This window comes from Lathamus discolor, chromosome 13 (genome assembly GCF_037157495.1).
Source record: "Lathamus discolor isolate bLatDis1 chromosome 13, bLatDis1.hap1, whole genome shotgun sequence".
Lineage (NCBI taxonomy): Eukaryota > Metazoa > Chordata > Aves > Psittaciformes > Psittacidae > Lathamus > Lathamus discolor.
This window is the reverse complement of record NC_088896.1, coordinates 3,480,351-3,507,503: the sequence shown is the minus strand read 5'-3', so window position 1 is coordinate 3,507,503 and position 27,153 is coordinate 3,480,351. Positions and strand designations below refer to the sequence as shown.

General features: G+C 52.8%; 1 protein-coding gene across 1 annotated transcript in view; it reads right to left on the bottom strand.

The window, feature by feature from the left end:
• The window catches only part of MGAT5B (alpha-1,6-mannosylglycoprotein 6-beta-N-acetylglucosaminyltransferase B), a 65,190-nt gene that overhangs the window by 27,196 nt on the left and 10,841 nt on the right, over positions 1–27,153 (bottom strand). Inside the window, exons 3-7 of the mRNA XM_065693478.1 lie at positions 13,764–13,908; positions 4,449–4,561; positions 2,988–3,061; positions 1,392–1,562; positions 520–684 (exon numbers count right to left, since the gene is read on the bottom strand). Coding sequence (XP_065549550.1) covers positions 520–684; positions 1,392–1,562; positions 2,988–3,061; positions 4,449–4,561; positions 13,764–13,908 — 668 coding nt within the window. The remainder of the gene's footprint in view (positions 1–519; positions 685–1,391; positions 1,563–2,987; positions 3,062–4,448; positions 4,562–13,763; positions 13,909–27,153) is intronic.

Below are 27,153 nucleotides of genomic sequence, written 5' to 3'. Positions count from 1 at the left end.
AGCTGCTTGTGCTCACTGAAATTAATAAGGGAAATCAGTTGGATGTAAAGACAAGTGATCTATGTCCAACTAGCAAAGACCCAATAGCCAGAGTTTACCAGCTCCCATTGGCTGGCAGTCTGGATCCTGGGACCAGGATCATGTTCCCGGTGTACATCACAGTCTGTCCCGTGGACCAGAGATGGATCTCCTGGGCAAGGCACCACAAAACACAAATGGGAGGGCCAACAACCCTGGCACCCTGACAGAGGCGCCAGACACCCTGCCTGCTGCCAGCAGGTGATGTCTCCCACCATCAGGACCCACCTCCAAAATGCATCCCATTGCTCAGCAGCACCCCAAAAGCGTGCGCAGTTGTGCCGATGAACCACAGCCCAACCCTGCGGACCCACGTGCTTCCATAAAGGACTTTTCCTCCCAGCTCGCTCACATCCCAGCTGCCTCCAGTCTCCGTGTCTCCAAAGGCTCAACTTTTCCATCTCCCCGCCACAACCCCCCCACCTTGCAATGTGCCCATACCTGTTTCTGGTCCCTTTGCCGGCCCTTCAGCTTCTGCTCGAGGCGCCGAGCCGCCCGCAGCCACTGCTGGGCCAAGTGCCGGATCCGCTTCTTCATGAAGCTGAGGGACTCCTTGCCCGTGCCAATGAGCTCCAGGAGGTGAGCCAGGTCACTCTGGAATGCTGCCTAGGGAAGGAGCACGCTCTGCGATTTGGGTGTAGGGAAAGGAGCTGCGAGAGGAGCCCCTGATGCCATGGGGGCTGGTGGAGGGCTGCCCATCACAGCTGAGGTGCTATGGGTTGGTGATGGATGGGCAGCTTCCCCTGGTGCCACCGGAGCTCCTCCACTTAATGCACCATCCCAGGGGCCCTGTTGCACCCAGAGCATCTCATGACATCCTGGGTTCCTCGGCACAGGAGGACACAGGGTAGCTCCAGTGCCTAAAGAGGGCTTATAAGAAAGCTGGGGACAGAGTTTTTAGTAGTGCCTGTTGTGATAGGACAAGGGTTTACAGTTTTAAACTGACAGAGGGGAGATTCAGACTAGAGATAAGGAAGGAATCTTTCATGACAAGGGTGCTGAGGCGCTGGCACAGGGTGCCCTTCTCTGGGCACTGCTGCCCCATCCCTGGCAGTGCTCAAGGCCAGGTTGGACACAGGGGCTTGGAGCAAGCTGCTCCAGTGGAAGGGGTCCCTGCCTGTGGCAGGGTTGGAGCTGGAGGAGCTTTAAGGCCCCTTCCAACCCAAACCAGGCTGGGATGCTATGAAGCCCCACATGAGCCATCACAGCCCTGCTGGCGCTGCTGGCTCTGGGAGCACTCATGTCCAGCATCCCTGAAGCCAGCGTCTCCCCCAGCCCCGGGGACTGGCAGGACCAGGCTGTTCCCACCTTACCTGCACACGGGGCTGCGGCGGGGGGGAAGGAGGAGCCGCCGTCCGGTTTCGCCAGGGCAGGGGAGGGCAGAACCACTCGACTTCGCTGAGGTAGATGAGGAATGAGCACTCGGTGCCATCCACGCCAAAAAACGCATAGCAGGGGTCAGAGGTCCACCTGGCCCTCATCCACTGCAAGGGGCAAAGAAATACGTGGGGCTCATCCTCCAGCAGCCCTGCTATGGGCAACCCCTATTCTCCATCACCTTTCCCTAGCTGGGGGCTAGAAACCAAGGGCAGAGGGTGGGAAAGGGCTGCAAACCAGCGCACACCCAGCACCAGTGATGCTGATGTCTGCCCATCCAATGCCTCCAGGGTACATGGGGCAGAGGAAGAGCCAGGAGGTTTTGCTGAGCTTTCTAGCACTGGTTCCAGCACCAACACGAGCCTTCCCCTGGGACACAGCCATTAATCCCTTGGAAATAGTATACCACAGGGTTTTCTCCTCGATAGCTTTGCTAGGGAGCGAGCTGAGCTGCTGATCTCACCACCCTGGGCATAGCAGGGCAAGAGACAGATCCACCCCTGGTCCCCAGGGATGATTTCACGTGAAGAAGAATAACCAGCGACCAGAGCAGTGATTCATCATCCCCCACAACAGCTCTTGCCAGCCGCTTCAACTACAAAAACAAATCTACTCAGGAGACAGGTCGCTGCGCCCAATATGTAAAAGGCAGCAATCACCTGGACAGGAGATCGAATTCAGCCGTCCATAATCAAATTACCTTCAGAATTTACTCAAATTGGGGAAGGAAAGGATGCCCAGCACCAGGGGAAGAGGAAAATACACCACCACCCCCCCCCCGTGTCATTTTAATTCACATCTTTTCAGGGAGACTCAGCCTGAGCTTGAAGCAGGAGACTGGCAATGGGAGGGAAGAGGGAGGTGTTTTTAATTAGTTCATATAAATATGCTCTCTGACAAAGCGATCATGCTCCAGGCCAAATGCCAGGCTGCATTCAGGTGTAAAGAGCAGGCTGGGTCAGGCAGGACAACTCGTTTGAGACAGAGGTCCTGGCCACCCTAACAAGATGCTCTTCTGTTTGATGCTCGGATTATTCCCCTGACACTGGCTAAGGCTCCAGACACTTAACCATGATGTGACAGTGCTTTCTCCTCGCTGTGCTTCTGTCATTAAACACAGAAACTACAGGCAAGGAGAGCTGCAGGCAGAGGTGGTGTCACAGGGCTGACTCTGCTGCTGCCTGCACACCCCTGGGTACTGTGATTTCAGCGCTTCGTGCACTAGAACTAAAGGTATATGCCTTGTGATTGATGGGAAGCGGTCACACTCATACAGCAAAGGCTCCTAGAGGAGGCTGGACACCTTCCTTGTGTTTTCTCCTCGCAGCACAGCCATGCTTTGCTTTCCACATCTTTGGCTCTGCTCCTGCAATGGTCTGCACTTTTCCTGTTTTAAAGAAGTTTTCTTCCCGATAGCATCCCCCTCCCCACTGACCTCCCCAGTTCAACCCCTGTGATTGTTGCTTTCTGCCCTTCCCAGCAGCTTCCACCCCAGCCCGAGACCCTCTCACAGACAGGGGATCCCGACTCACCTCCACTTTCCCAGCGCAGTCAGGGTACTTGGGGTCCCTGGGCACCTCGCACTGGTCCCTCCTGCCTTCCGCCACTGAGAAAGACAATTTGGGTGTGGGGAGAGCCGAGATGTGCCAGCAGAACAGCTACAAATGATGGGATGGGATGGGATGGGATGGGATGGGATGGGATGGGATGGGATGGGATGGGATGGGATGGGATGGGATGGGATGGGATGGGATGGAGCTGCCTGCCCCAGAGCACATTCACAGGCATCACAGCTGGGCAGGCAAACAGCCCCATCCCGCTTGATGGAGCAGGACACCAAGATATGAAGCATCTTCCCCATGGTCAGGGAGGACACAGAGGAACCCCCCCGGCCCTACTTCAATGCCAACATCACATTCCCCTTTCCTAAATCTCAGCAGGTCTCTCTATAACACTTCCCTGCTCCTTCCAGCCAGGTCTAGACCCCAGGTCCCAGCTCTCCATGCTCCTGTTAATCATCCTTAAACAGGCTGCAGTATCTAAGGAAGTGCTTGGCAGCCTTCACACTGTAAACTTGCAATAAAAATTGTCCTGCTGAGCTGTTGAGAGAACACTCAGCCCTGCAGTCAGCCCTGGAATAAGGCTCAGAAAAGGCTAAAAAGGTAATAGAATCTTATCTTCCTCTGGCTGGATTAACAAAAGACACCACCCTCCCTATAAGCCTTAGCCTATAACTGAAAAAGCATGAGCTAAAAGAGGCAAGGAATCATCTTCTACTTGGGATGCCAGCCCAAACCCTGGGAACCCTGCAGCCATGTGGAGAAACATCTGGAGGCCCCAGGTGCTCTGCCAGCACTGCCAGAGCGGGATGCGAACATCTCTCCTGGTGCTCGATCCCACCCCCTGGGCTTTGGATCCAAACCACCACATTTTTCTATCCAGGTGTTTCTGCTGGCCCTGCTCCTCCTCTTTAACTCTGCGTTTAATCCGGTAGCATTTCCTTCTGACAGCAGTTCAGCTTTGTCACCATTCCTGCCCCTTGCAGGCAGCAGTGCCCCGGGTCTTTTCCCTCTCCAGGTTGATCTTCCCTGTTCCGAAGTCCTCCTGCCCAATCGAGGCACCACCCATAGGAGAAGACTCCTGCTGTCAGAGACCATGGAGAGGGGTTCCCTGCGCAGCCTCCAGCTTTTCCAGCCTTCCTGGCTCTAACAGCAAGGTGAGAGTCCTGGAAACCTCTGAGGAAGCTCAGACCACGCTCTGGACCTCCTCTCCATCAAGAAGATGGTGTGACCATGTGCTGCCGGACACAAACAGCCCGAGGAGCTCTGCAAAAGAGCTTCAGGTGCCCTCCTCTGTCCTGCAGACTGGGAGGAATGAGTAACCTCAGATCAGCATCCGCACCCCTGTGCTGCTGCCAGACTTTTCATGGTAGGCTTGGCTGGATCTCCCTATCGCAGGAGGCTTGGAGCACGGGGACCCCCAGGGACACTCACCTTTCCCATTCAGGAGGCTGTTCCGGAGAATCTGATCTACTTTTATTGCGATGTCTGAGACGTTCTGAGCTATAGCTTGGATCCTCTCCATCAGGCCAGCTGCTGGCTGGAACCTGGGAAAACAAAACCAAATCAACCCTCAAAAACTTGATGTCCCTCCACTGGTGACACCCAGGGATGCTTATAGCAAACTTGCTGCCCTGGGGAGCTGAAAACGGCTTGAACTTGGCTCCAGGATGCAATATGGGAATGCCTGGTCCAGTGCGTACTGGCCAAAGAACTCACTGCCTTCCAAAAGGTTTGATTTAAAACCCGTGCAATTCAGTGTTCTGCCTTTTTTTCACAGTGTGCTGATAAACACGGGTGCATCTGTGCGTCTGACACGGGGAAATGTTAAATAGGCTGGAAAAAATTGTTCTCCTTATTTCAGATGTGCTGGGTTTGAAAATCCTCTGCTGTGGAAGCCGTGCTGGGAAAACAGGGGAGGGACAAAATAACACAAGAGAAAGGAAGGCAAAACTGGAGGAGGGCTGAGGAAGCTTGGGTGCCTGGAGCTGGCTGCAGAGAGATGCAAAACACCCGGGACACATGGATGGCATCAGCCCATTCACCAACGGTTTAGGCAAGAGCATTCCCAGGTCTCCTGGCAAGGGGCAGAGTGCCAGGATAAGTGTCACCAACACTGCATGAGTCGGGTGTTGCTGCCCCAGCAAAGCCCACAGGCACCTTCCACTAAGGCTTGAGATCAGATTCCCCCGGTCCGAATCGCTGCATAAGCCATCTATTGAATTCAACCCTGCAATCAATACCGGCCTGGGTAAACAGCACCATTAAACTCATCTACATAACACCCTGAGCACTGGAAAGAAGCCGGGTGTCAATTAAAACCTGGTGTAATATACAAAAGGGCAAGAGAACTCAATCCAGCAGCAGCAGTGCCCTGATAAGGAGCAGGCTCCCCACCTCCAGCATCTTGCCTGCCATTTCCATCACAACCACCCACCACGTCCCAACGAGTGCTGTTATAGCAGTAAATAATTTCCCTTCTGCAGCATCTGGGTCATAAGTTTTCCCTGCTGCTGGTGCTGCTGGGATCATTATAACACAAGGAAATGTCATATCCGAAAGGGCTACCTGGAGTACTCCGGGCACAAAAAATATGTGCTGATGTCAGGTCCATCCCAGTGAAGTTTCACGTTTGCTCTCCAGCAGATCAGTGAACCTGAAGGCTGGGATTTAAAGTCCCTCTGTCTTCAAGGCTAAAATCCCCCATGGTTTATGAACCGATACTGCTCTGGTTGTTGATTTAAAGTCCATTCGCTAGCAGCAAGCAGCCCACATTTTTCCTCCTGGAGTGATTTATGGCCATCAATATTCAGCCTGCATACCTCCACAGAGAGCCACAGATCTTCGGCTTTTAAGAAACAATAACTAAATGCAGAGGACATCATTGCCCCCGAGTAACTTTCAACCTTTGCAGAGAATAAACCCCAGGTATCCAGCCAGCCACCGCAACCGCTGCAGCGGGGAGGTTGCTCATGAGGCCATGGAAAAATACAGGCACAGAAATGACCTGTGACAAGCTCTGCTTGACAGCACGGCTCCGAGAAGACAGAATGCTCCTGGTCTAAGGGCTGCATAGCTCGGTCAGCTCACAACTCCCATTCCTGCAAGCCTTTTGCACCAGCAAGAGCCATGAGACCATGCAGGCGATGCACAGGCACTCAGTAACCAGGGTATGGCTGGGATGGGCAGCTCAGGAGCAAGTGTCACAAGGATGCAGTGAATGTGGAGCCGGTGAGGCCAACCTCCTGCTCGAACAACAGGATGTTGGCGTGGTGATGATCCCCACGTTTCTCCGTCCTTCATGGCAAGGAGAGAGGATACCCACAGCAGCCCTGCTCCTGCATTTCAGAGCACCCTGATTAGCCCACAGTTCAATTCTCCTTCCAGAAGCTACCCTAATTCTCGCTTGGGTCCAAACCTGCTCCCTGACAGCCAAGTAATCAGGTGAATCTCAAAAGTCAACAGCAGCCTGGGTCCCCATCTGCTCTCTGATGATCTCCAGACCTCAGCTCAGGCAGAGCAGAGCGCTGGGCACCCATGAACACACTCAAATCAGGATCATTATCCTAAACAAGCAGTTTTCTTCCAGGCTCAGCCTCACACCCAGCCCAGGCCCTGTCAAAACTCCAGCCACAGCCAGGTTTGCACCAGGTGATGGACCTGGCCCAGCATTTTGGCCATCTTGCCCAGCTCCTGTAAGCCACAGCTGCCCCCAGACACGCAGATTTCCCCTCAGAGCCCTTTGATGTAAAATGGCTGTCTGACAATCACAGACAGCTCTTCCAGTTCTCCCAAGCAAGACAGCCACATCGCACGGGCGCTGCCAGGCTCTGCTTGAATTGCAGAGGGTTACTGCAAAGTGACACAAAGAATGCCCGCCGTGGTTCTTGGCATGTATTAAGAAGATGTAAAACCAGTGGGAAACATCTCTCCAGAATAAGGAGCCAGGTTCAAATCTCCCACCAGCTGCCTGCTGGTCACCCTTACTTGTCACACCAGTTTCTAACTTGGATCCACTAGTTGTGGCTGCCCCATCCCTGGCAGTGTTCAAGCCCAGGCTGGAAAGGGCTTGGAGCAAGGAGCTCTATTGGAAGGTGTGCCTGCCCATGGCAGGGGGCTGGAACTGGATGAGCTTTAAGATCCCATCCAACACAAACCAGGCTGGGATTCTATGGTTCTCCAAATCCACAGGACTTCAGGCAAGGATTATGAATCAGGGTCGGAAAGGACCTTAAAATCATCCAGTTCCAACCCCCTGCCATGGGCAGGGACACCTCACACTAAACCATCTCACCCAAGGCTCTGTCCAACCTGGCCTTGAACACTGCCAGGGATGGAGCACTCACAACCTCCCTGGGCAACCCATTCCAGTGCCTCACCACCCTCACAGGAAAGAATTTCCTCCTTAGATCCAATCTAAACTTCCCCTGTTTCAGTTTGAACCCGTTACCCCTTGTCCTGTCACTACAGTCCCTGATGAAGAGTCCCTCCCCAGCATCCCTGTAGCCCCCTTCAGACACTGGAAGCTGCTCTGAGGTCTCCACGCAGCTTCTCTTCTCCAGGCTGAAAATTTCATGCGTGAAGAGCCCTGCTCCCACACTGGGAGCACTGATGGACCCCAGTGCTAGCACTAACATGGGCAGCACCAAGTCAGCCACCTCAGTGTTTTTATCTGCTGGGAAACAAGGCCACCACTTGAGCAGCAAATTTCATTTAACATATTAAAGGGATGACAAGAAAGTGAAGCAGGAGTTCCATCACCTGCCATTACACTCGTCTGTCACCTGGGCAGAGGACAAGAAAATAAGACACTTAAAACCTCAAATGCGAAAAGGTTTTCTGCAGCTCGTCAGCTTTGTTCTTAGTAACTGGAGACACGGAGCAGGACAAGGTAAGTGGCACATTCTGCTCAGTGATAGCTAACCAGGAGGGGAATATCCCACCGTGTGTCTCCATCCAGCCTCAGATATCAGCATGGCCTCCTCCAACCCAGTGGAAAGCACTGGCTTCCAGTGCTACCATCGCCCACGGAGCAGTAATGGGCTTTATTTTGCCTCCCTTTTTTTCTTGTTGCTTTTTAAACTTTTCTATAGTGACAATATAAACGCCACCAAAATGCACTGGGGCTGTGCCAGCCATTGAAACTATGGTAAATTACTATGGGTTTTCTGGAACAATTTTTTCCCTGGGACCTTAAAACCATTTACTACAGCAAATACAGTCCTTTTACTTCCAACCATCAATATTGATTTCTTCTTTATTATTTTCAGATTTATATTTCCCCGTGTTGATTAGAATTCAGATCACGCTGTGCCTTATAATGCACCGTATACAGTATTCATCTCATTTCAAAAACTGCTATTAAGATGTATCTTTCCCCACTGGCAGATCATTTGCCATATAACATAGCTGGAGGTTGAGTTTTCCTTTACTTTTTCATGCATTAATTTGGTTCCCTTCACTTTGTCTCTTGTCCCCGACCCCTCAGCAGCAGCTCAGATTCAGCCTGTTTATCCCTTTACAAGGCACTGTATTTTTATTGCCTTTTATAAAAGTGTCATTATGAAAAGATGAATCTCTTTCTATTTGTGCATTGTCTCCGTAATACAAGCCCTAAACATATTTGCTTGCTCATCTGATATTTCTTGCTATTAACTGGTGAAAGCAGTGACTTTGGGAAGGCCAATACAGGTGGAGAAAAGCAGATGTTTTGAAGCTAATACATCAACAAATGCAACATTTGCACAGAGCAGTTTACCAGAGGATTTCAACTTGCTCATTACAATGTCTGTGCTGACATTTGACTCTGAAGATGGGGGTTTCTACCCGAAGACCTAAGGCAGAGCAGAAAGCGGCAGGGAAAGATGCCTGGAGATGGTGCAGGGCTTTTGCCGCTCCAGCCGAAGGTCTCTCCCAATGAGCCCAGAGCCCCTTGGGCAAGGTGGGAGCACATGGAGAGACCCTGCTCATAGTACACAGCCACCTCTCTGCTCTGCCTTAAAGAGAAAGGCACCTTATCTTGACTGTCCAAGCATGACTTTCCCCTTGCATGTCCTCCCCTGACTTTGGTGGGGATCCCAAACTGAGGGATCCTCACTGAACCCCTTTTCTGTGCTCATCTCCCCATGCTAATCCTGAAAGCAGCCAGGACTGGGCTGGAGACGCCTACAGGAGCTGACAAGAAACACCTCACAACGTGTGCCAGGATGGAATGGGACGAGCCAGGAAGGCTCTTACCTTTCCCACAGGCTCTGCCTGCACCAGCTTTCACACCACAGACATCAGCCTCACCTTGCAGATGCCCTCACTGATACCTGCAGCACACCAAGGGGACTATGTACAGAGGGGTCCAAGACTGCTTGGGACTCACCTGGATGGCAGGTGACAGCAGCATCTGGCAGTGATTTCACTAAAGCCGGCTCACCGACAGCAACGATCCAGGAATTAATAGAGCTAGGCTGGCAGGATGCAGGAACATCACCCATTTAGTATCATATTGGGCAACTTTCAATTACTGGGGGAATATGGAGTCATGTAGTGATTACAAGAACAAACACTTAAAGTGTGTGGAAATTAACTGAGCCTTGGCAGTAATTAAGCTTGATGATTAATCAGTTGTTAGCAAATAACACCTTCTGCAGGCTAACCACTATGTGAGGATGAGGGATGACCAGGGATGCCAGCGTTGCAGACCCCAGCCTTCCCCTCTGCCACATCCCTGTGGGCATGGGGTGGGCAGGAACATCCCAGCTCCTGGAAAAGGGCTTCTCCGAGCCCCAGCACTGGCTGGGTCAGCCACTCTGGATTCCTTCCCTCCCTCCCTCCTAAGCCCTTTCCAACAGGAGAGCAACACTTCCACTGCAAACTAATATTTCCCTAGCCCAGTAAATAGCTCTCCAGGAGGCTTCCATAAGTACTTCAAATTTTCTTTCCTCTGATGACTTACAAGGGTTGCATTCAATTAACAGTGGCATTGATTTTTCTGCAGCTGACTGGCAGGCTGCTGCCTGTCATTAGGGAACCCATCACTTACCTTCCCAGGGCGGGCAGGGTGCAGGCAGCAGGGAGCCCAGGGAGGGCTGGAGAAGGGATGCAGCAACACCAGGGGCACAGCAAGTGGATTTATGGGTACAGTTTGTGTCCCCTTACCCCAGCATCACATCCCACAGACCCCCTGGGCAGCTCTTCTAAGGAGGATGTTGGATGTTTAGGTTTTCCAACAGTTTTATCCAAAGCTTTGCAAGGGGCTGGTAGGTTACATATAGAGGCACATGTACAGTATTCAATCAGATAGCATCTATAGAGCAAGGAAGATCCTGGATCACCTTTTGGCCACATAAAGCTGCTTGCCTGGGCAGCTGGAAGGCTTTCCAAGGCAGGTCATTAATTACATCCCCTATATTTAAACTCCTCCGTTGTGTTTCCAAGGGGAAAAGCCACCCCTGCCCTCGGCTGGAGCAGTGCTGGAAAGGGATAGCACTCATGGGTTATTCCATAAAGCCCGCAGAAGCCTTCACCTCCTTCCTCTTCATCTGGTCTCTGCAAAACCAAGCCCTCCTGATTGTGTCAGGGATCCAGTGCTAAGCAGGACAGTGCTTTGTGAAAACAAGGATTAATCCACTTTTGTGGAAGTGCAATTGCAAAGCCCATGCTCGCGGCTCTGCTGAGCAGGGGAGACGAAGGCGGCCGCTGTGCTAACCAGAGCTGCTTTAAAGAATAAAATCCCTGTGAAATCAGCACCCTTTAATTGTATTATCTCTTGCTGACAGCTTCAAGTCGGTCACTGGTGATCAAAGAGACACAGACAGGGAGGGAAGGCGGAAACAAGCCCTCGGTGGAGTCCCATGCTCCTAATACTGAACAGCACAAGGGTGTCTCTGCTGCAATGGGGTTGACCTGGGTTCAGGAGACACCATTTGGTCCCAGTGCAGTTGGTGATGCCCAATCCCCCTCAGCATAGGGGTCCCTGGGGGTTACCCCCAACGGGACAGGGACCTCAGCACCCCACTCTGCAGGGTCTCAGCCCAGGTTTTGTACCAGCTGCTACTTGATTCCCCTGGGATGCTCCACGCAGCTCGGGAGAGCATCATCCATCAGAGCAGCAGGTCAGACCAGAGCCAGGCAGCAGATAGGGTGTGTTGACCCTGCATCCTTCCAACTGTCTCGTGCACCCTACAAAGGAGGTCACGGACTGGATGAGCCAAGAATGGGCACTACAGATGAGGGAACATGACAGTAGATAGAGCCACTCAAACCCACTGAGACCCAGCACAGCTCTAACACTTCCAACATATCCCTGCCAGCCACAGATCCTGGACATTCCTGGAGAAGGAGGGGAACACTTGGGAAACGCTTCACAAGTACTTGCAGATGCTGTCAGTGCTTCATACAGAACATCACAGCGAAAATCCATCCACAAGAACCCACAATGCTTGCTTCATCTAGAGCTGCTCTGCCCCATGACCAAACGTGATCTTCGGAGGCTCTAGATGAGGAGATGACGCAGGTCAGTTCTGATGCAGGATGGAGTGAAGGGGCTTGCATGCACTTTAGGGGTAATTTATAAGGAGCAAATGGTGATAAAGCTGTTGTCCTTGGTTTTCTCTTCCTGAAAATTAAGACAACCTTCACCGCTCCAGCCCATCTCAGCACATACACAAACCCAAGGCTGTTCTGACGTGCTGGATCCATAAGCTCCTATCCTCCGCAGTCTCTCCAAGTGACAGCCCTGGAGTCACCAGCCAGACGGCAGATCTCAAGATCCCATCTGCAGTGCCTGCTGCCAGCACACACAAATGTGTTTAAGTTTCTCTCTGATCTGCTGCGGCACAGAGTCACCGTCACCTGAAATTGCTGGTTCCTTCAATATGAGAATGGCCAAGAAAATCATCAAATGCGCGTGATCACCTTCCAGTCGCTGGCTATAAAAGTCCTGCCCGTTCCTCTCCGGGTTACTGCTGTCCTCCTTGCACACTTGGGTACCATCCAGTCTCAAAATGACAAAATCCTCAGCACCAAGGTAAATTATATTCTTTTAGGGGTTGAAATGATGTTACTTAAAAGGCAAGACCATGCGCTCCATGCTGCCTGTGCAGAGCTAGCTCACATGTGCATGCAGTATGGCACAGCACAGCCTTTAATTACAGGCTCACTTACACTATTTTCCATCATAGGTGCCGAAGAGCCACGTAAGGAAAGCCAGAGAGAGAAATGGAAGTGATGATGGAAACAGGGAGGCACAGAGAGCAGCCATGGCAGGAGGCAGAGGTGGGAATGAGAGGTGGGAGCCATCAGGATGCACTCCAGCTCCGGTGACATGGAACAGGGCAGTGTGACCATTTCATGTCACGTCCCTGCCACCCACTGCTCACACGTCAGCTGTGACTCCACCTGAGCAGAACCTACACTGATTTCTGCACTGCAAAGGTTGGCCCAAGCGCTGCCCCTCGGTCTTTTCATCTCTGCCCTTCCACATTCACAGATAGAATGGTTTGGGTTGAAGGGACATTAAAGCCTATCCAGTTCCACCCCCTGCCACGGGCAGGGACCCCTTCCACTGGAGCAGCTTGCTCCAAGCCCCTGTGTCCAACCTGGCCTTGAGCACTGCCAGGGATGGGGCAGCCACAGCTTCTCTGGGCACCCTGTGCCAGCGCCTCAGCACCCTCACAGGGAAGAGCTTCTGCCTAAGAGCTCAGCTCAGTCTCCCCTCAGGCAGGTTCAAGCCATTCCCCTTGGCCTGTCCCTACATGTGCTTTTAAAGAGCCCCTCTCCAGCTTTCCTGCAGCCCCTTTAGGCACTGGAGCTGCTCTCAGGTCTCCCCTTCAGGAGCTTTCTCTTTTCCACAGGGAGCTCGGTGCTCAAGCGCACACTGAAGCCAGGTCATGGGGAGCTTCTCATCACCCAACACCCCCAAGTCCTCTTCAGGGCTGCTCCATTCATTCTTGGCCCAGCCTGTGTTTGTGCTTGGGATTGCTCCTAGCCATGTGCAGGACCTTGCATTTGCCCTTGTTGAGCTTCACGAGGTTCACACTGTCCCACCTCTGAAGCCTGTCCAGGTCCCTCTGGATGGCACAAGTCCACATCACTTCAAGTTGCTTTAGCTCTCATTTTTGCAGGCTTTAACATGACAGCCACATTAGGATTAATAAATGTTTAAAGACTCTCAAAGCAAAGGGAAACGTCTCTTTAGCAAACCAGCATGTCATGACGGGAGGTCTTACAGCAGCTCTCTGGATGTGATGTGTGCATCAGGACACCAGCAAGCATTTCGGGACCCTACAGTTTGCTTGCAGTTCATTCTAAGCCTTGCTTGACTCCAAGGCTGAACAGATCAGCCCTGGATTCCAAACAACAACCACATCCACAGCTACTCAAGGGGTATGGGCACAAAGAAACCATCCTCATGGCAGAGAGAGCGCAGCCCATGCAGCAGGTACTGCTCCAGCCACCAGTGGGTCCCACCTTGAGTTCCACACCAGTAGCTAGTAGACACCCTGCAGCAGTAGTAGCTGGGAGAGGTGCTATAGGAAACCTCCAAAATCACAGTAATTTCAGAAATCCCAAAAGAAAAGGGTTCCAGACATGGCAAACAACAAGCCTGCAGAAGTTCTGCCCAAGACCCATGGGCTCCATCATCCTCACAGAGCAGCTCAGCCCAACACCTCAGAGAACACTGGGGTTCTTTTGCTCCTGCAACCCCCCTGAGCCATTCCACAGGGTCTTTATGGGGCATTGGCACGGCTGACTGACCTGTCCAGAGAGAATCGTGCTTCATCCCCTTTGTGGAAGTCAGTGCTATTCTCCAGCCTGGCCAGGATGTCCATCCTCTTCATCAGCATCTCCAGCATGTCACTCATCCGCCGCAGCACCCCTCGGGACTCCAGCGCACCCATCACTGCAGGCACACAAAGAGCAAGGCGAGACACATCACGGGCTGGGCACTGCTCTGTTACATCGAGAAAATCCCACTCCCCACAGCTTCAGCCCCAGAGCTGCCCGTGGTCCTGTGCTCCCAGCCCCACTGATGGGATCGGTGGGTTATGGACCATCTTGGTGCCTTGCTGTCCTGGCTTTGCCAACAGCCCCATCGTCCTGCCCAAGCATGGGTTATTCCCTGCCTGTGCCCACATCCAGCTGGGCTGCTGCAGCTCCTGATAAGCAGTGGTTAAACCAGCTCTGGATCCAGCTTCCTCCCCTGCCTCTCCAGCATTAACTCCTGACTTGTCCCCCAGATCCAGCCTGTCCCGAGTGCTCACAGGAAACCAACTTCATTCTCAAACCCAAAACCCAGCCTTTCACATTGAACTTCTGTTTCCCTCTCTCCAAGACCCACCTAGCCCAGTATCCTGCCTTGCCAGCAGCCTGCTGGGGATGCTTAAGCAAAAGCACATAGGTGGTTCTCCCCCAGCACATCCTCCCAGCAGCACTGGATCTTCCTGTCGCAGGGAGTTTCTTTACTACCCACATCTGCTACAGCATGGGTGCCCCAGCACTGGGTAAAGCTCTGCCTCAAGCACTGCACCTCTGCAAACCCCCCACAGCAGGGACGGCCCCCAGTTCCCAGCCCCATGCAATGCTCTGCATGGGTTTGCACAGCACTGACCCACTGCCGCGCTGAAAGCGCCCGGGGATACAGGAGCTGCAGGCTCCCGGTTTGATGGGTGGCCTTAGTGACAGGAGCCCCGAGCCTGAAGCCAGAGGACAGAAAATAAAGCTCCTGTTTCATCTCAGCGCTGCTCATTTCACACTGGTAATAACTTAATCAGTGCATAATCCCCTGAACTTCTCCCATTTTGCTCATCTCCCCCATTCCGCTCACATGTGCGTTTCAGAAGCAGCACACATTTAACTGAGGGAGCAGCAGGAGCTGGGCAGGCGGTGCTGGACACCTCGGTGGCTGTGGGGAATGAGGGGCACGTCACCCATCTCCAAAGAGACACCAAAACAGGTCGTGCAAAGCCAGAGGGTGGCTGTCTCCCCCCAGCACCCTGCACCCAGCTCAGCCCTGGCAGTGGGATGGAGGGGGGCTGTTCCCGATGGCATCATGTGCCAGGGTCAGCCCCAGCACTGGCTTCTCCTCGCCGCAGGAGCCAACTCAAGCTGCTGAGCACATCAAACAGCACGAAGTGCGAGCTCTGGATGGGTTTGGTGTCCAGATGAGAGCGATGTGTATGTCTATGGTGGGAACAGGCTCATGGCGACAGCTCCCACTGCTGCAGAGATGCAGCCCCGGCTCCCTCCCCACTCTCCCAGTAAATCACAACTAACTCCAGCTCCAGATGCTGCGCTTGGCTCTCCAGCTCTCTGGAGGGGTCTGCATCAGTACTGCAAATATGGGGGGGTTAGGTTTTGAATGAGACAGAGATTGTGCATTCCCCATTGCATGGTCCTGTGCCCGTGGGTCAGTCTGGAGGTCAGAAAAGGACCCAATACAGCCCTTAGAGCTGCCCAGAAGGGCTTAAACCACAACCACCCCGTTTCCACGGATGGAGTGGTACCCCTGGCCTGAAGATTTGGACTCAGCTTGTTCGGCTGGGCAGGGAGGGGAGAGGGGATTAACCCATGCTGGTTTTCCAGGAAGAGCATAGAATCCCAGCCTGGTTTGTGTTGGAAGGGACCTTAAAGCTCCTCCAGCTCCAACCCCTGCCATGGGCAGGGACCCCTTCCACTGGAGCAGCTTGCTCCAAGCCCCGGTGTCCAACCTGGCCTTGAACATGCTTTGAACATGCTTGAAGATGTAAGACCATGCCTAGGAAGGCAATGGAGAGGACTGAGAGCTGCTGCTGCCGCTGTCGCCCCAGTTTGTAGCAGGGCTGCATTGGGTTAATCACAAAGGCCTGTGTAGTCGTGCAGCTCATTTGAAATGGAAATGGCTGCTTGAAAAGCCTGGGCAGAGGAACAGCTCTGGGCCCTGATTAAAACCCAGACACAGGCACAGAGCTCATCCCTGCAGAACAAACCTGGGGGTTCCTGTGGGGATGGGTCCTGCGAGCCCATTCAGCCCAATGCTGCTTGGGCAGGGGGATGAAGGAAACTGAGGCACGGGGCTACACAGGGCTCACATTTCCAGCAGCAGCAGTGAGCTGATGCCCATGAAGAGCCCCCCGGGGTGCTCAACTGCATCCTTACCACCCAGGGATGGGATGCATCCAGCTCCCTAGGGATTGCCCCATGCTCAGTGAGGAGCAAGCAATAGAGACTTCCTACTGCTTGGGCTCCATCCACACCCCAGGCAACCCAGCCAAGGATGCCTGTTCCAAGCCCTCACCATGGAAGCATGGCCAACAAGACAGCTCTGCTCCCGAATCACAAAGGACGGACGAGGATATTCCCACTTGGAATGAAACAGTTTCCTCCTGGATCTCAGGCTGCAAGCCCCAGCCCCACAGCTGACCCCCCCCCCGCTCTCCCGCTGCCTTCACTGAGATTTCCCCTCGTGTCACTGCCACCATCCAATTTCCCAGCCGGTTTTGAGCAATTCCAGGATGCTTTTCAAAGCTTTTCAAAGCTCTGAGCTTTGCTGTCAACAGCGAGCAGAGATTTTCCTTCTCCAGTGAAGAAATGAAAACCCAGCCCCAATCCTAAGTAAAAAACAGTAATAAAATAAGTAAATCTCAGCCTTCCCTGCGTTATCTTTCCAAGTACCCTGTCAGAGAGCAGAGCAGGCGAGGGCACGGCTCCCCCCAGCCCTCCCCTTGCTCTTGGAGATAAAGTTGAAGCCCTTCCTCATCAAAACCTCTCTTTTTCAGTTCTTGGTCTTTGCCGCTGTTGTTTTTGTTGTTGCAGAAGCTTAAGGGGGATAACAGGAATGAGTTGACATTTTTGGCAATGATTATTACGTCTCTGGGAAAGCCGCGTCTCATTAAAACCAAAAGAGAGGGGGGAAAGTGCTGAAGTGGCTCTTTTAAAACCAGGATTAATCTGTTAACCTGCAGCAGAGACCCAGACAACCGGAGAACGGCTGCTTTGGGGCGTGATGGGGATCCAGAGGATGGCAGAGCCCGGCCGGTACCCGCAGCTTTGCCCACTGAAACCAGTGACAAAGATCCCGAGCAGACTTACAACCAGCACTGCAGGCAGGCAGGGTAAACCCAACCCCAGCTCAAGAGCATGGAATGCTCCTGCGAACCCCTTCTTAAATAGCAAGCAAGCTGCTAATCACAAAGGAAAGATACTCTCATTACCTTTGATAAGCAGCAATGATGGGCAAGAAAATCCAGCTAAAACTGATCAACAGATTAATTGGAGTTTGCTAAAGCAGGGCAGGTTTCTGGCAGTTTCCTTGAGTGGCAGCCACTCTTTAAAGGCAATCACTGAACCTGATGGAGGTTTTCATAGCAGCACTAGGAAATAATGATTGCAATCAATCATATCTTACTGGATTTCATGAGACATGCTGGTAAACACAGCAGAGGGAGGAGAATTATTTATGGTGCTTCAGAAGAGCATACAGCTAAGTAATTGGATGAAATCAGGGGAAAAAAAGAAAGCATCCCCTAAGGGTGATGTCTGCAGGAAGAAGGAATGGTTTCTCTGTGAAACCAGTGGCACAGTCAACAGCCCATATGCTCAAATTTGGTCAAAACCCAAGGGAATTCTCTAATGATGCACTTGTCTTTGAAACACCTTCCTGGATTAAAACATCCTCAGGCAGGCATCCCAACCCCTGCCACTGAAGCCTCCAGGAATGGGAGCCAGGACAGAGCACGGACAAGTTTTGCGGCATGTGCAGACCTGGACACAAGCATGAAGCTCAATGCCAGATGCTTCAGGGCAACTACACAGCAGTGGAGAGCTGAGAAAGCAGCATTTCATTCCATGGAGCATCTCCAGCACGGCCACAGCTTGGGGACTCCCTGCAGGCAGTCCAACACTGCTGGCACTAGTGGAGATGATGTTAAGTGGTGCTGGCAAAGGCCAGTTTGTGCCACTGGAGAAGGAGCAGATGGGAAGGAGTTTCCTTGCTCAGGCATCGTGGTTTAGGGTGCTGAGCATCCTCCCCAGTGCACACACACACACCACACCCCACCATTGCTCACACTGAGAGCCATCTCACAGAATCATAGAATAGTCAGGGTTGGAAAGGCCCTTAAGATCATCAAGCTCCAACCCCCCTGCCATGGGCAGGGACACCTCACACTAAACCATCTCACCCAAGGCTTTGTCCAGCCTGGCCTTGAACACGGCCAGGGATGGAGCATTCACAGCTTCCCTGGGCAGCCCATTCCAGTGCCTCAGCACCCTCACAGTAAAGAATTTCTTCCTTAGATCCAATCTAAACTTCCCCTGTTTCAGTTTTAACCCGTTACCCCTTGTCCTGTCACTGCAGTCCCTGATGAAGAGTCCATCCCCAGCATCCCTACAGGCCCCCTTCAGGTACTGGAAGCTGCTCTGAGGTCTCCACGCAGCCTTCTCTTCTCCAGGCTGAAAAGCCCCAACTTTCTCAGCCTGTCTTCATACGGGAGGTGCTCCAGTCCCCTGATCATCCTTGTGGCCTCCTCTGGACAACAGCGCTTCACAAGCACGGATGGAGCATGCAGGATGCCACCCTGTCATATGGACACTTAGGCTGAGGTTTTCAAACGGAGCTAAAACCCCTCAGGAGATACAAAAACCCAGCACTTTGGGGCATGTCCCCATTGGCCACTTGGACTGATTCCAACCTCCTTGCCCCATGTAGCTAGACCCTGATGGCAGCTCCCCACCCCTGGGTCACGCTGCTCCATCCCGCTCGAGGAGTCTCACTCTGCTCAGCTTCATGACACGAAGACGGGGAAGAGAAACAAGCAGTAGATAGAGTGTTTGAGCTGCACACTGCTGCTCAGTCTAATACATCCCTTGTCTTTTCCTCCTAGTGGGTGCAGGCAGCCATGTGAGCCCATCACCAACTATACCGGAGGGGAGGGGGGGGACCAAGGCTCCACAGACCAGTATGGAGAGCACCAAAACATCCCTGTGACATTTAAAATGCAATTCTACAATATATCTACCTCCACTGTTCATACATGTCTGACTTGTTGTTGATTCCCCCCCTCCCGCTTTTCAAACATAACTCATATCCCTGCCTGGCTGCCTTTTAACAGCCGAGTGCTCTGGTACAAGGAGGGAATTTGCTCAGAGATGGTAAGACATTACTTATGTCCATTGAAAATACCAGCTGAATTAATTTCACTCTAAAGCATCATTTGCTTTGCTTTGTTTTTTTCCTTTAAAGGACAACTCCAGGCTGCTTACACCCCCCAAAAGGACAATGAAAGGTTTCCTGAAGAAGGAACTGGACCCAGACCTCACCACCCTGCTCCTTGGGTGGCTGGGATCCAGGGCTGGCCTGGGGACCCCATTATCTCAAGGGGAACCCCATATTCCCAGGGAGGACCCCAGCCCGGCACCTCCCTGATTCCCAGGGAGCAAAGCACCAGCCCTTCATTTCCCTTCCCTTCCCAAACTCCTCTATTTACTTTCACTATTGATTTTGGTTCAAACAGATTAAAAGACCAAAGAGCCAACTAGCCACGGGCTCCGGCTCACCCTGACACATAATCCATGACAATCACAGCCCAGGGACACAGCACTAACCAGCAACAAGAAAGCCCAAGGCCAGGCTTGGCTTAAACTGGCCTCTACCTCCCATCTCCATCCCTTTGGCACCCAGCTTGGGGGATGCTGCTCCAGGGATGGACCGGGCCCTGCTGGGTGCCTGCACCGCTCCAGGGCACCCATTCACAGCCCATTGCTGCCTACAGCAAACCCATCCACATTTGCCATTAAACCGCTATGGATTTATGATTCTAAGTCATACAGAAAAAATATGGACCTGCTTAGCCAATGCCCCAACACAAAGAGCACGAGGAGCCGCACCGGGACCTGTCACACCAGCAGCATCTGGGGGTGCCCCAAGAAGCAGCCAGTGAAGTGGACACTTGAGTACAGCTCCAGCTACACCACTGATGTGCTGCCGAGCCGCTGCAAAAGGCTGGCAACAGAGTGGTTCCCTGGTAATCAGCCAACTTAAGCAGCCTTAAGTCATCGGCTGGTAAAGTAGATTATGTCCCGCTGCCTGATATCATCTACCCCCTGGATTCATCCATCCTCTCATCACTGCCTTGCAATCAGCAGCAAACATGAAGCCTCAGTGGTGTTTCTCTCCCTCTCACTGCCTCCAGGAGCAGGCAGAGCCCATCAGGTCCTGCTGCGCCCTGCACAGCCAGCTCCGGCACCATGGGGCCATCAGCCGTGTGCCACAACCCATCCAGGCTCTTATCACAACCATGCCATGGGTGCAACAGACCCCCCAGCTTCCCTAGAGCCAAAATACCACAGGATGGGGACCAATGAGCTGCAGAAGTCCCCTGGCTGAAAGTGAGCACCATCTGTGCCGTGGCATTCATGTTGTCCAGACCAGCACCAGCAGATGGGAAGCAGTGCTGCTCAGCCACAAAAACCGCATCCACAAGTGCCATGGCACCCCTATAGCCAGACACCGTTCTGGCCACTCTGCTTCCAGACAGCCACGGCAAAGCCACATCCCTGGGCTCCGTGCCCCAGCACACTGCAGGTCCTGCCCCATGGGAGGATGATGCCCCATGGAAGGATGATGCCCCATGGAAGGATGATGCCCCAATAGGTTTCATGGGGGAGGTTGGTTAGAGGGAGGCCAGAGAGGTCCTGAGCAAAGCTCAGTCTCCACCCAAGGTCCCACCAGCCATCCCCCAGCCTGGATGGAGGGTGCCAGCCCCATGCCCCCTTACCAGCCCCACTGGGTCCCTCCCTAAAGGCAGCACTTTGGCTGTAGGACCCCAAGCTGAGCCTGCAGAAGGGGCTTCTGCCACTTCTCCACCCCATGCAGCTCCCCCTGCCCCACCACCTGAATGGAAACGCCTGTAAGAGCAGGCTGCAGCTCCGTCTCTACCCTAACACGCATTTGCTCCCCATTTCCATATAAATAAGAAAAGGCAGGAAGCCCAGCAATACAGACACTTACATTCACAGACAGGAAGGTTTCATTGCTGCAAAGGAGAGCGCAGGGCTCTTCCACCAACTTTCGTTACTTCTTACCTCCACACACACACACATAAGAGATCTGGTGTCCCCTGTGGGACATGGGGACAGTGCCACAGGGCCTGCCACAAGCCATCATCCTGCAAGTGAGCAAAATGATCTCGGTTATGGTCTCCTCTTCCAGCAGCCCCAGGAGATGGGCTGGTGAAGAGGTGATGGATGCACACAACCCCAGCACAAGCTTTTATTTATTTCATTACCTCTTTTTAACCCATCTTTTCCCTCCTCCTCATCCCCCGTCACTTGTTTTCTTTCAAAGTACCAGCAGGGTATTTTTAGTTGCTCCCCTATTTCCAGCCAGCACTGGTTTAAATTGCATTTTAAAGCTGTTCTGCAGTGCTCCAGGCACCTCACGCTGCAGACGACGCTTTCAAAGCACAAGATTAACGTCAAGTTTAAATTGCTTCCTAAAACACAACGGCTCCAGCACAGGCTGGCTCCAGGGCAGTTGGTGGTAGCAAAGCCCTGAAGACACCAGTGCTCCCAGGGCAGAGCTGGACCCTGCACGGGCTGGATGCTGATGGCTTTGAGAGCAAACTGGAACCCAGCTTTGCAACTGGGATCCCCGGCTCCAGGCAAGGAGCAGCACGCACCAGTCCCAGAGCAGCTCCACAGACCCCACAAGATGGAGACCCCTCCATCATTAACCCTCGACTCAGTTCCCTGTCTTTATGAGAGAGGTGCCTCTCCATGGGTATTTAACTCAAATAGTTCTAGTTCTTCTAGCACAACCCCAGTAGTTCTTCTGGTAGACGGGAGATTTAGGCTAGACATAAGGCAGAAGCTCTTCCCTGGGAGGGTGCTGAGGCGCTGGCACAGGGTGCCCAGAGAAGCTGTGGCTGCCCCATCCCTGGCAGTGCTCAAGGCCAGGTTGGACACAGGGGCTTGGAGCAAGCTGCTCCAGTGGAAGGGGTCCCTGCCCGTGGCAGGGGTTGGAGCTGGAGGAGCTTTCAGGTCCCTTCAACCCAAACCAGACTGTGATTCTACGATTTGCCCACCCCAAGATCAGGCAGAAGAAGGCTTCAGCAAGCTGGGCACCACCAGGGCTCTTTTGGCTCTGCACATCCAGCATTGGAGCCCACAGCCTTATTTACAGCTGCCCCAAAACGCTGTGTTTCAGGAACAGCAGAACTCACTAATTTAACATGTTCAAAATTATTACCATTTCTCCTTCAGCCAAACCCATCGGCCAAACAGTGCCGGGCATCCTGCCACTCTGCTCCAGGGATGGGTAAACCATCCCTGTGCTCCAACCCCATGGACAAAAACCTCAAACCCACTGAGCCCAGTGGCTGGATCCCTCCAACAGCAGCCGAGTGGGGCAGCAGCCCAAAGCAGAGCCCCCAGGAGCTGAGGTCATTGGCAGCAGCATAGGACAAGCCTTGGCTAATCTCTACCTGAGCCGAACTGAGCCCTGGTCTCTCATTTAAGCCCAAGAAACAAATAAATCAGTGGCAAAACCAGCTCTTAGAGAGGCTGCTATGGTTCCCACTGTGCTAGTTTTATTTTCTGAAGTACCTGCTGCCTGGCGGGCTCGGGATGAATTTTGATTTAGGAGTGAAAAGGGACAATAAAAGCATAAAGAGCCGTTACCGTTCCTCCCGGCCTGGCGGGGTGTTTGCTCGTCACACGTTGATGGAAATGCCATTTGACTTCCTTACGAGCTATAGAAAATCTATTAATTGATTTAATCATTCCCTGGGAGTTGCTGCTTATGGAGATAACGGAGTGCCGGGGGCCAGCAGGATGCTGCTCCTCCCTCTTCCAACACAGCAGCAGGGAAGGGGGCAAGGAGATCTTCCTCTCCCCTCCACCAGCTGAAGACTGGTGAATTCCCACTTCCATTTTCCATCCACGTTGGTGGCATTATGGGTTTTGTTTTCAAGCCTGCAGGCATGAAATTCTGAGCATCAGTTGTATCTAATGGGCACTTCTGCAGGAAGAGAGCGGTTCCCAGGGTGGATTAAGCACTGCTACAGCACTCCTACAGCAGCCCTTACCCCTCCGTACCCTGCAAAGCTCCAATCTGCATTTACCCCCCAGCACATCCCCTCACTAACCCCAGTAAGTCCCCAAAGACCCCTTTATTTCCCTTATTTTAACAGCACTCATTTCGCTGCCTGCAATAGTGATTTAATCAGAGCAGTAAAGTTTTACACTTCCACTTTAAACTCGCTTTTCCAAGTGTGGGTTGGAGATGGGAGCACACTGCACGTTCACCAACCCAATGGGGGATGCAGCGCTCCGGGACCAAAACGGGGTGGCCCATGGGGACACCAGAAGAAGCAGGAGATGACACGCGGCTTTAAACAACCCTCACTTTCTCTACCGAGGCGAAGCAATGGTCTGCTCCCTAATACATGAAAAATAAGGGGACCCCTGTGCTGCCCATGTTACAGCACTTGAACCCTACGGTGCTGCTTAAACCATGACAATAGGGTGTAGATGACACCCACAGCAGCACCCATCGTGGTCACCAACACCCGTTGCTCAGCAGGGAGCAACACTTTAGCCCGTAATTAAGGAAGCCTCCCTGTACTCAACAGGAAGAGCAGAGTAAGTTGTTATTGCTGCTGCATGCGCTGTTGTCCATTTAAAAGAGCCCCTGTAGCAACAGAGCATCTGGCAGGAGCTGGCAGGGAGCAGGGCTGGGGATGGGCAGAAAGTCCTCACCCTGCCTCTGGGCTCTGCTTTGGGGTCTCCATTAACCCCTACTCCCCACCAATGCTTGGACATGAGGAAGCAGCAGAACAGTCCTGCGCAGCAGGAGCTGGAGCACATCATCTCTGGCCCGGCTGGAGTCAGCCCCAGCATTTTAATAGCGAAGGAAAAATCAAAGGCCTGTGATTTCCCCAGCACAGCTCCTCATTCAGGAGGTGCTCCCAGCACTGACCAGCTTGGCTTGGCACCGACCAGGCAACTTGTGACAGCATCAGCTGGCTGCTCCGGGCCCCAAGGCTGCTTGGAGCCACTTTGGATGGGATGGAAGCAGCGAGGCTGGAAACGAGCCCCAGGCACTGGAGAGCTCACAGCATGCTCCTCCCCATGGGTGTCCCTGGCTGCCACCCCTCCAGCAGCACACAGGCTCCAGGAGACCCTAATCCAGCTCTGGATGCAGGAGCAGAATAATGGAGCACTGGGGATGTGCAGGATCTGCAGCTCTCAGGGGGGTGACAGGCACTTACTTACCCACACTTTCTCCATGGGGACTGTAGAGTCCCTGTGGATAACAGCCCCACAGGCACTGCAGGAAAAGGGGATCAGAGAGGAGACCTCCCACTGCCTTATAAGAGGGTTTTCCATAGGCAAATTCTGGATCCAGACTACGAGAACAGCCTCATCCCTGCTCCTGGACAAGCATCCCGGCACTGCCTGATGAGGCACGCTCAAGCAGCAGATCCTGACAAGCTGCTTCCAAGCTGCTGCAGACATTATCCAGAGCTGCCCATCAGACAACACCAAAATATAGCACAAGCAGCCCGGGAGAGGGTTGGTTACTTAGGATGCAACTGGGAATAAGCAGTGCTGGGTTTGCAGGACAGGGTCTGCCCATCTCCCTCTGTCACTCTGCCCGTGCCCCTTCATCACCATCGCTTGCTTACACGAGTCTTTGCAACTGGTTTTCCTGTCACCTTCACCATGCATTAAAGGCAATAAGACAAATTTATAAATCACCTGACTTTTTGAAAGCAAAGGGAACAGGAGCATCCCTGGAACCACATCTCTGCATCACGTCTCAAGGAGGCAGCAGCCTAGTCCCTTGCTCCAGGGTACTCTCTCCAGCAAGGTCAGGTAAGAAAAGGGATTGGCAAAGCAACCCAAGCTCCTGTCAGAACTATGTGCTCTGCTGAAAAACAGCTCAGGAGCAAATTGGGATCTACCACAAGTGGCAGAAACCTGAGTTTGCAAATGGGTCCAGCAATTACTTTTCCCCAGACAGAAGGAACTGGGATGTGAGGATGAACACATCTGTGCTTTGCTTTAAAGCTCTTCTGGGCTGAGCAGCATCTCACTGCAGCCAAGACCTCTCAGGCAGAGCTGAACCAAGCCATTCCCTCCTCTGCTGTCCTCCCTCACGATGAGCCGCCCGCAGAGGGAATGCAGCGGGTCAGGATCATGCACACAGATCTGCCCCTTCTCCTCCTCCCTTCCCAGCACAGTGTCTGTGAGAGAGGAGCGCAGGGTTATTCAAGCTCCCTCTGATCATTAGCAAATCTGAGCTTGACCTTTCTGCATCTTCAGAGAGAACAAACAGCGACAGTACCTGGCCATGATAACCCAGCGGGGATGCTGCTGGAGCAAAAGGAAAACCAGCAGAGACAGGAGTGGGAGCAAAGGACCCCTCCGAGGAGATTATGTAGGCTCTCGCATTTCCATTTGCCCTTTTTGCTCTGCTCCTCGGGGAGCAATTCAAGGAATTGCAATAACATGAGATCCCATTGCTTCACGGTACTATGGCCCTGCAACGGTGAGGATGCCCTACAAAACCCCCAGCAACCTCGAACATTACCTTCTTGCAGCACAATTCCCACCCCTCCACGAACATCGCTGCTCTGGGATGAAACAGAAGCACAGACACCCAGGGATACAGCTGTGCCGTATCTCCCTCTCTCCTCTTCTGTGTTCACTGATGGAAGAAATCGCTCTATGCAGGTGAGACTCCAGGAACTGGAGCAAGCAACAGCCGCGGGAAAGGCAGAGCACTCCAATAGCTGGAACACAGATGGGGTGCTGGGTTTGGGAAAGCAGGGCAGGATTTCTGCCAGCGGGTGTTGAACACCGTTTCCAGTGCATCATGCTTTGCTTGCTGTCTGCTGGACCTCTCCTGAGTCCCGACATAGCAAACCAGAGCTGTTCCAGCTCCCCAAGGGAGCAGCGATGCTCAGCTTCTCCCCCAGCCTGCATTCAGGACAAGCTGCCCCAAGGCAGCAAGGGCGGCTGCCCCAGCAGGCTTTCTCCATAACCTGTGAAAGTTGTTTTCCTTTCCCTACAAAATGAAAGCAAATGGACAAATCCCAGAGGCTTCTGCAGCAGAAGCTGTTCGCTGCCCACCTCCAGGCAGATTTCAGGCCAAAGAAGTTAACATTGCCCAGGTGCAGAAAATCCCAGTGGCACAGGACTAGGAAATCTGCCCACAAGCTGTTTAATATCCCATCAGGGTTCGTATCCTGCAGTGCTGAGGAGTTCAGATCCCAAAACACCTCTTACCAGCCTAGGACAAGATGAGCAGCCTGGCAGAGGATGTGCTTCATCCCTGCTCTCTTGCATATCCAGGCTTGTGCTCTGAAATCAGCTCTCCCCCAGCCTTGCCCTTTCATGGTCCCCTGTACTGGCTTGACCCTGTTTCCAAAGCAGTTGAGGAAACACAACACAGGAGCCGGAGTGTGGTCACCAACAGGAACCAGGTGGAGATGCTGCTGGGAGCTGCTTTTGGGTGGAAAAAGGCAGGTGCTGAGTGCTCAAGCTGAGCAGCAACCCAGGCAGGAAACACTTGAAAACAGGTTGAAAAGGCAGTTATGGGAAGAGTAAACACACAGCTCCAGTGCTCAGCAGGCCACCACTTCCCAAAGGCGTTGAGCATCAAGGACCTCAGCATGAGAGCTGCTGTTGCAGCATAAACAGGCCAAACACTGAGATTATATCTGTATCTATATCTATCTATATAGATATCTATTCCCCTTAACATTATTTCCTTAATTCCCCTTAACATATTCCCTTAGATATTCCCCTTAAATGGGGGAAGTTTAGATTGGGTATAAGGAAGAAATTCTTTCCTGTGAGGGTGGTGAGGCACTGGAATGTGTTGCCCAGGGAAGCTGTGAATGCTCCATCCCTGGCAGTGTTCAAGGCCAGGTTGGACAGAGCCTTGGGTGGGATGGTTTAGTGTGAGGTGTCCCTGCCCATGGCAGGGGGGTTGGAACATTATCTATCTATCTATCTATCTATCTATCTATCTATCTATCTATTCATCTATCTATATCTATATATCTATATATCTATATATCTATATATATCTATAATCAGAATAGTCAGGGTTGGAAAGGACCTTAAGATCATCTGGTTCCAACCCCCCTGCCGTGGG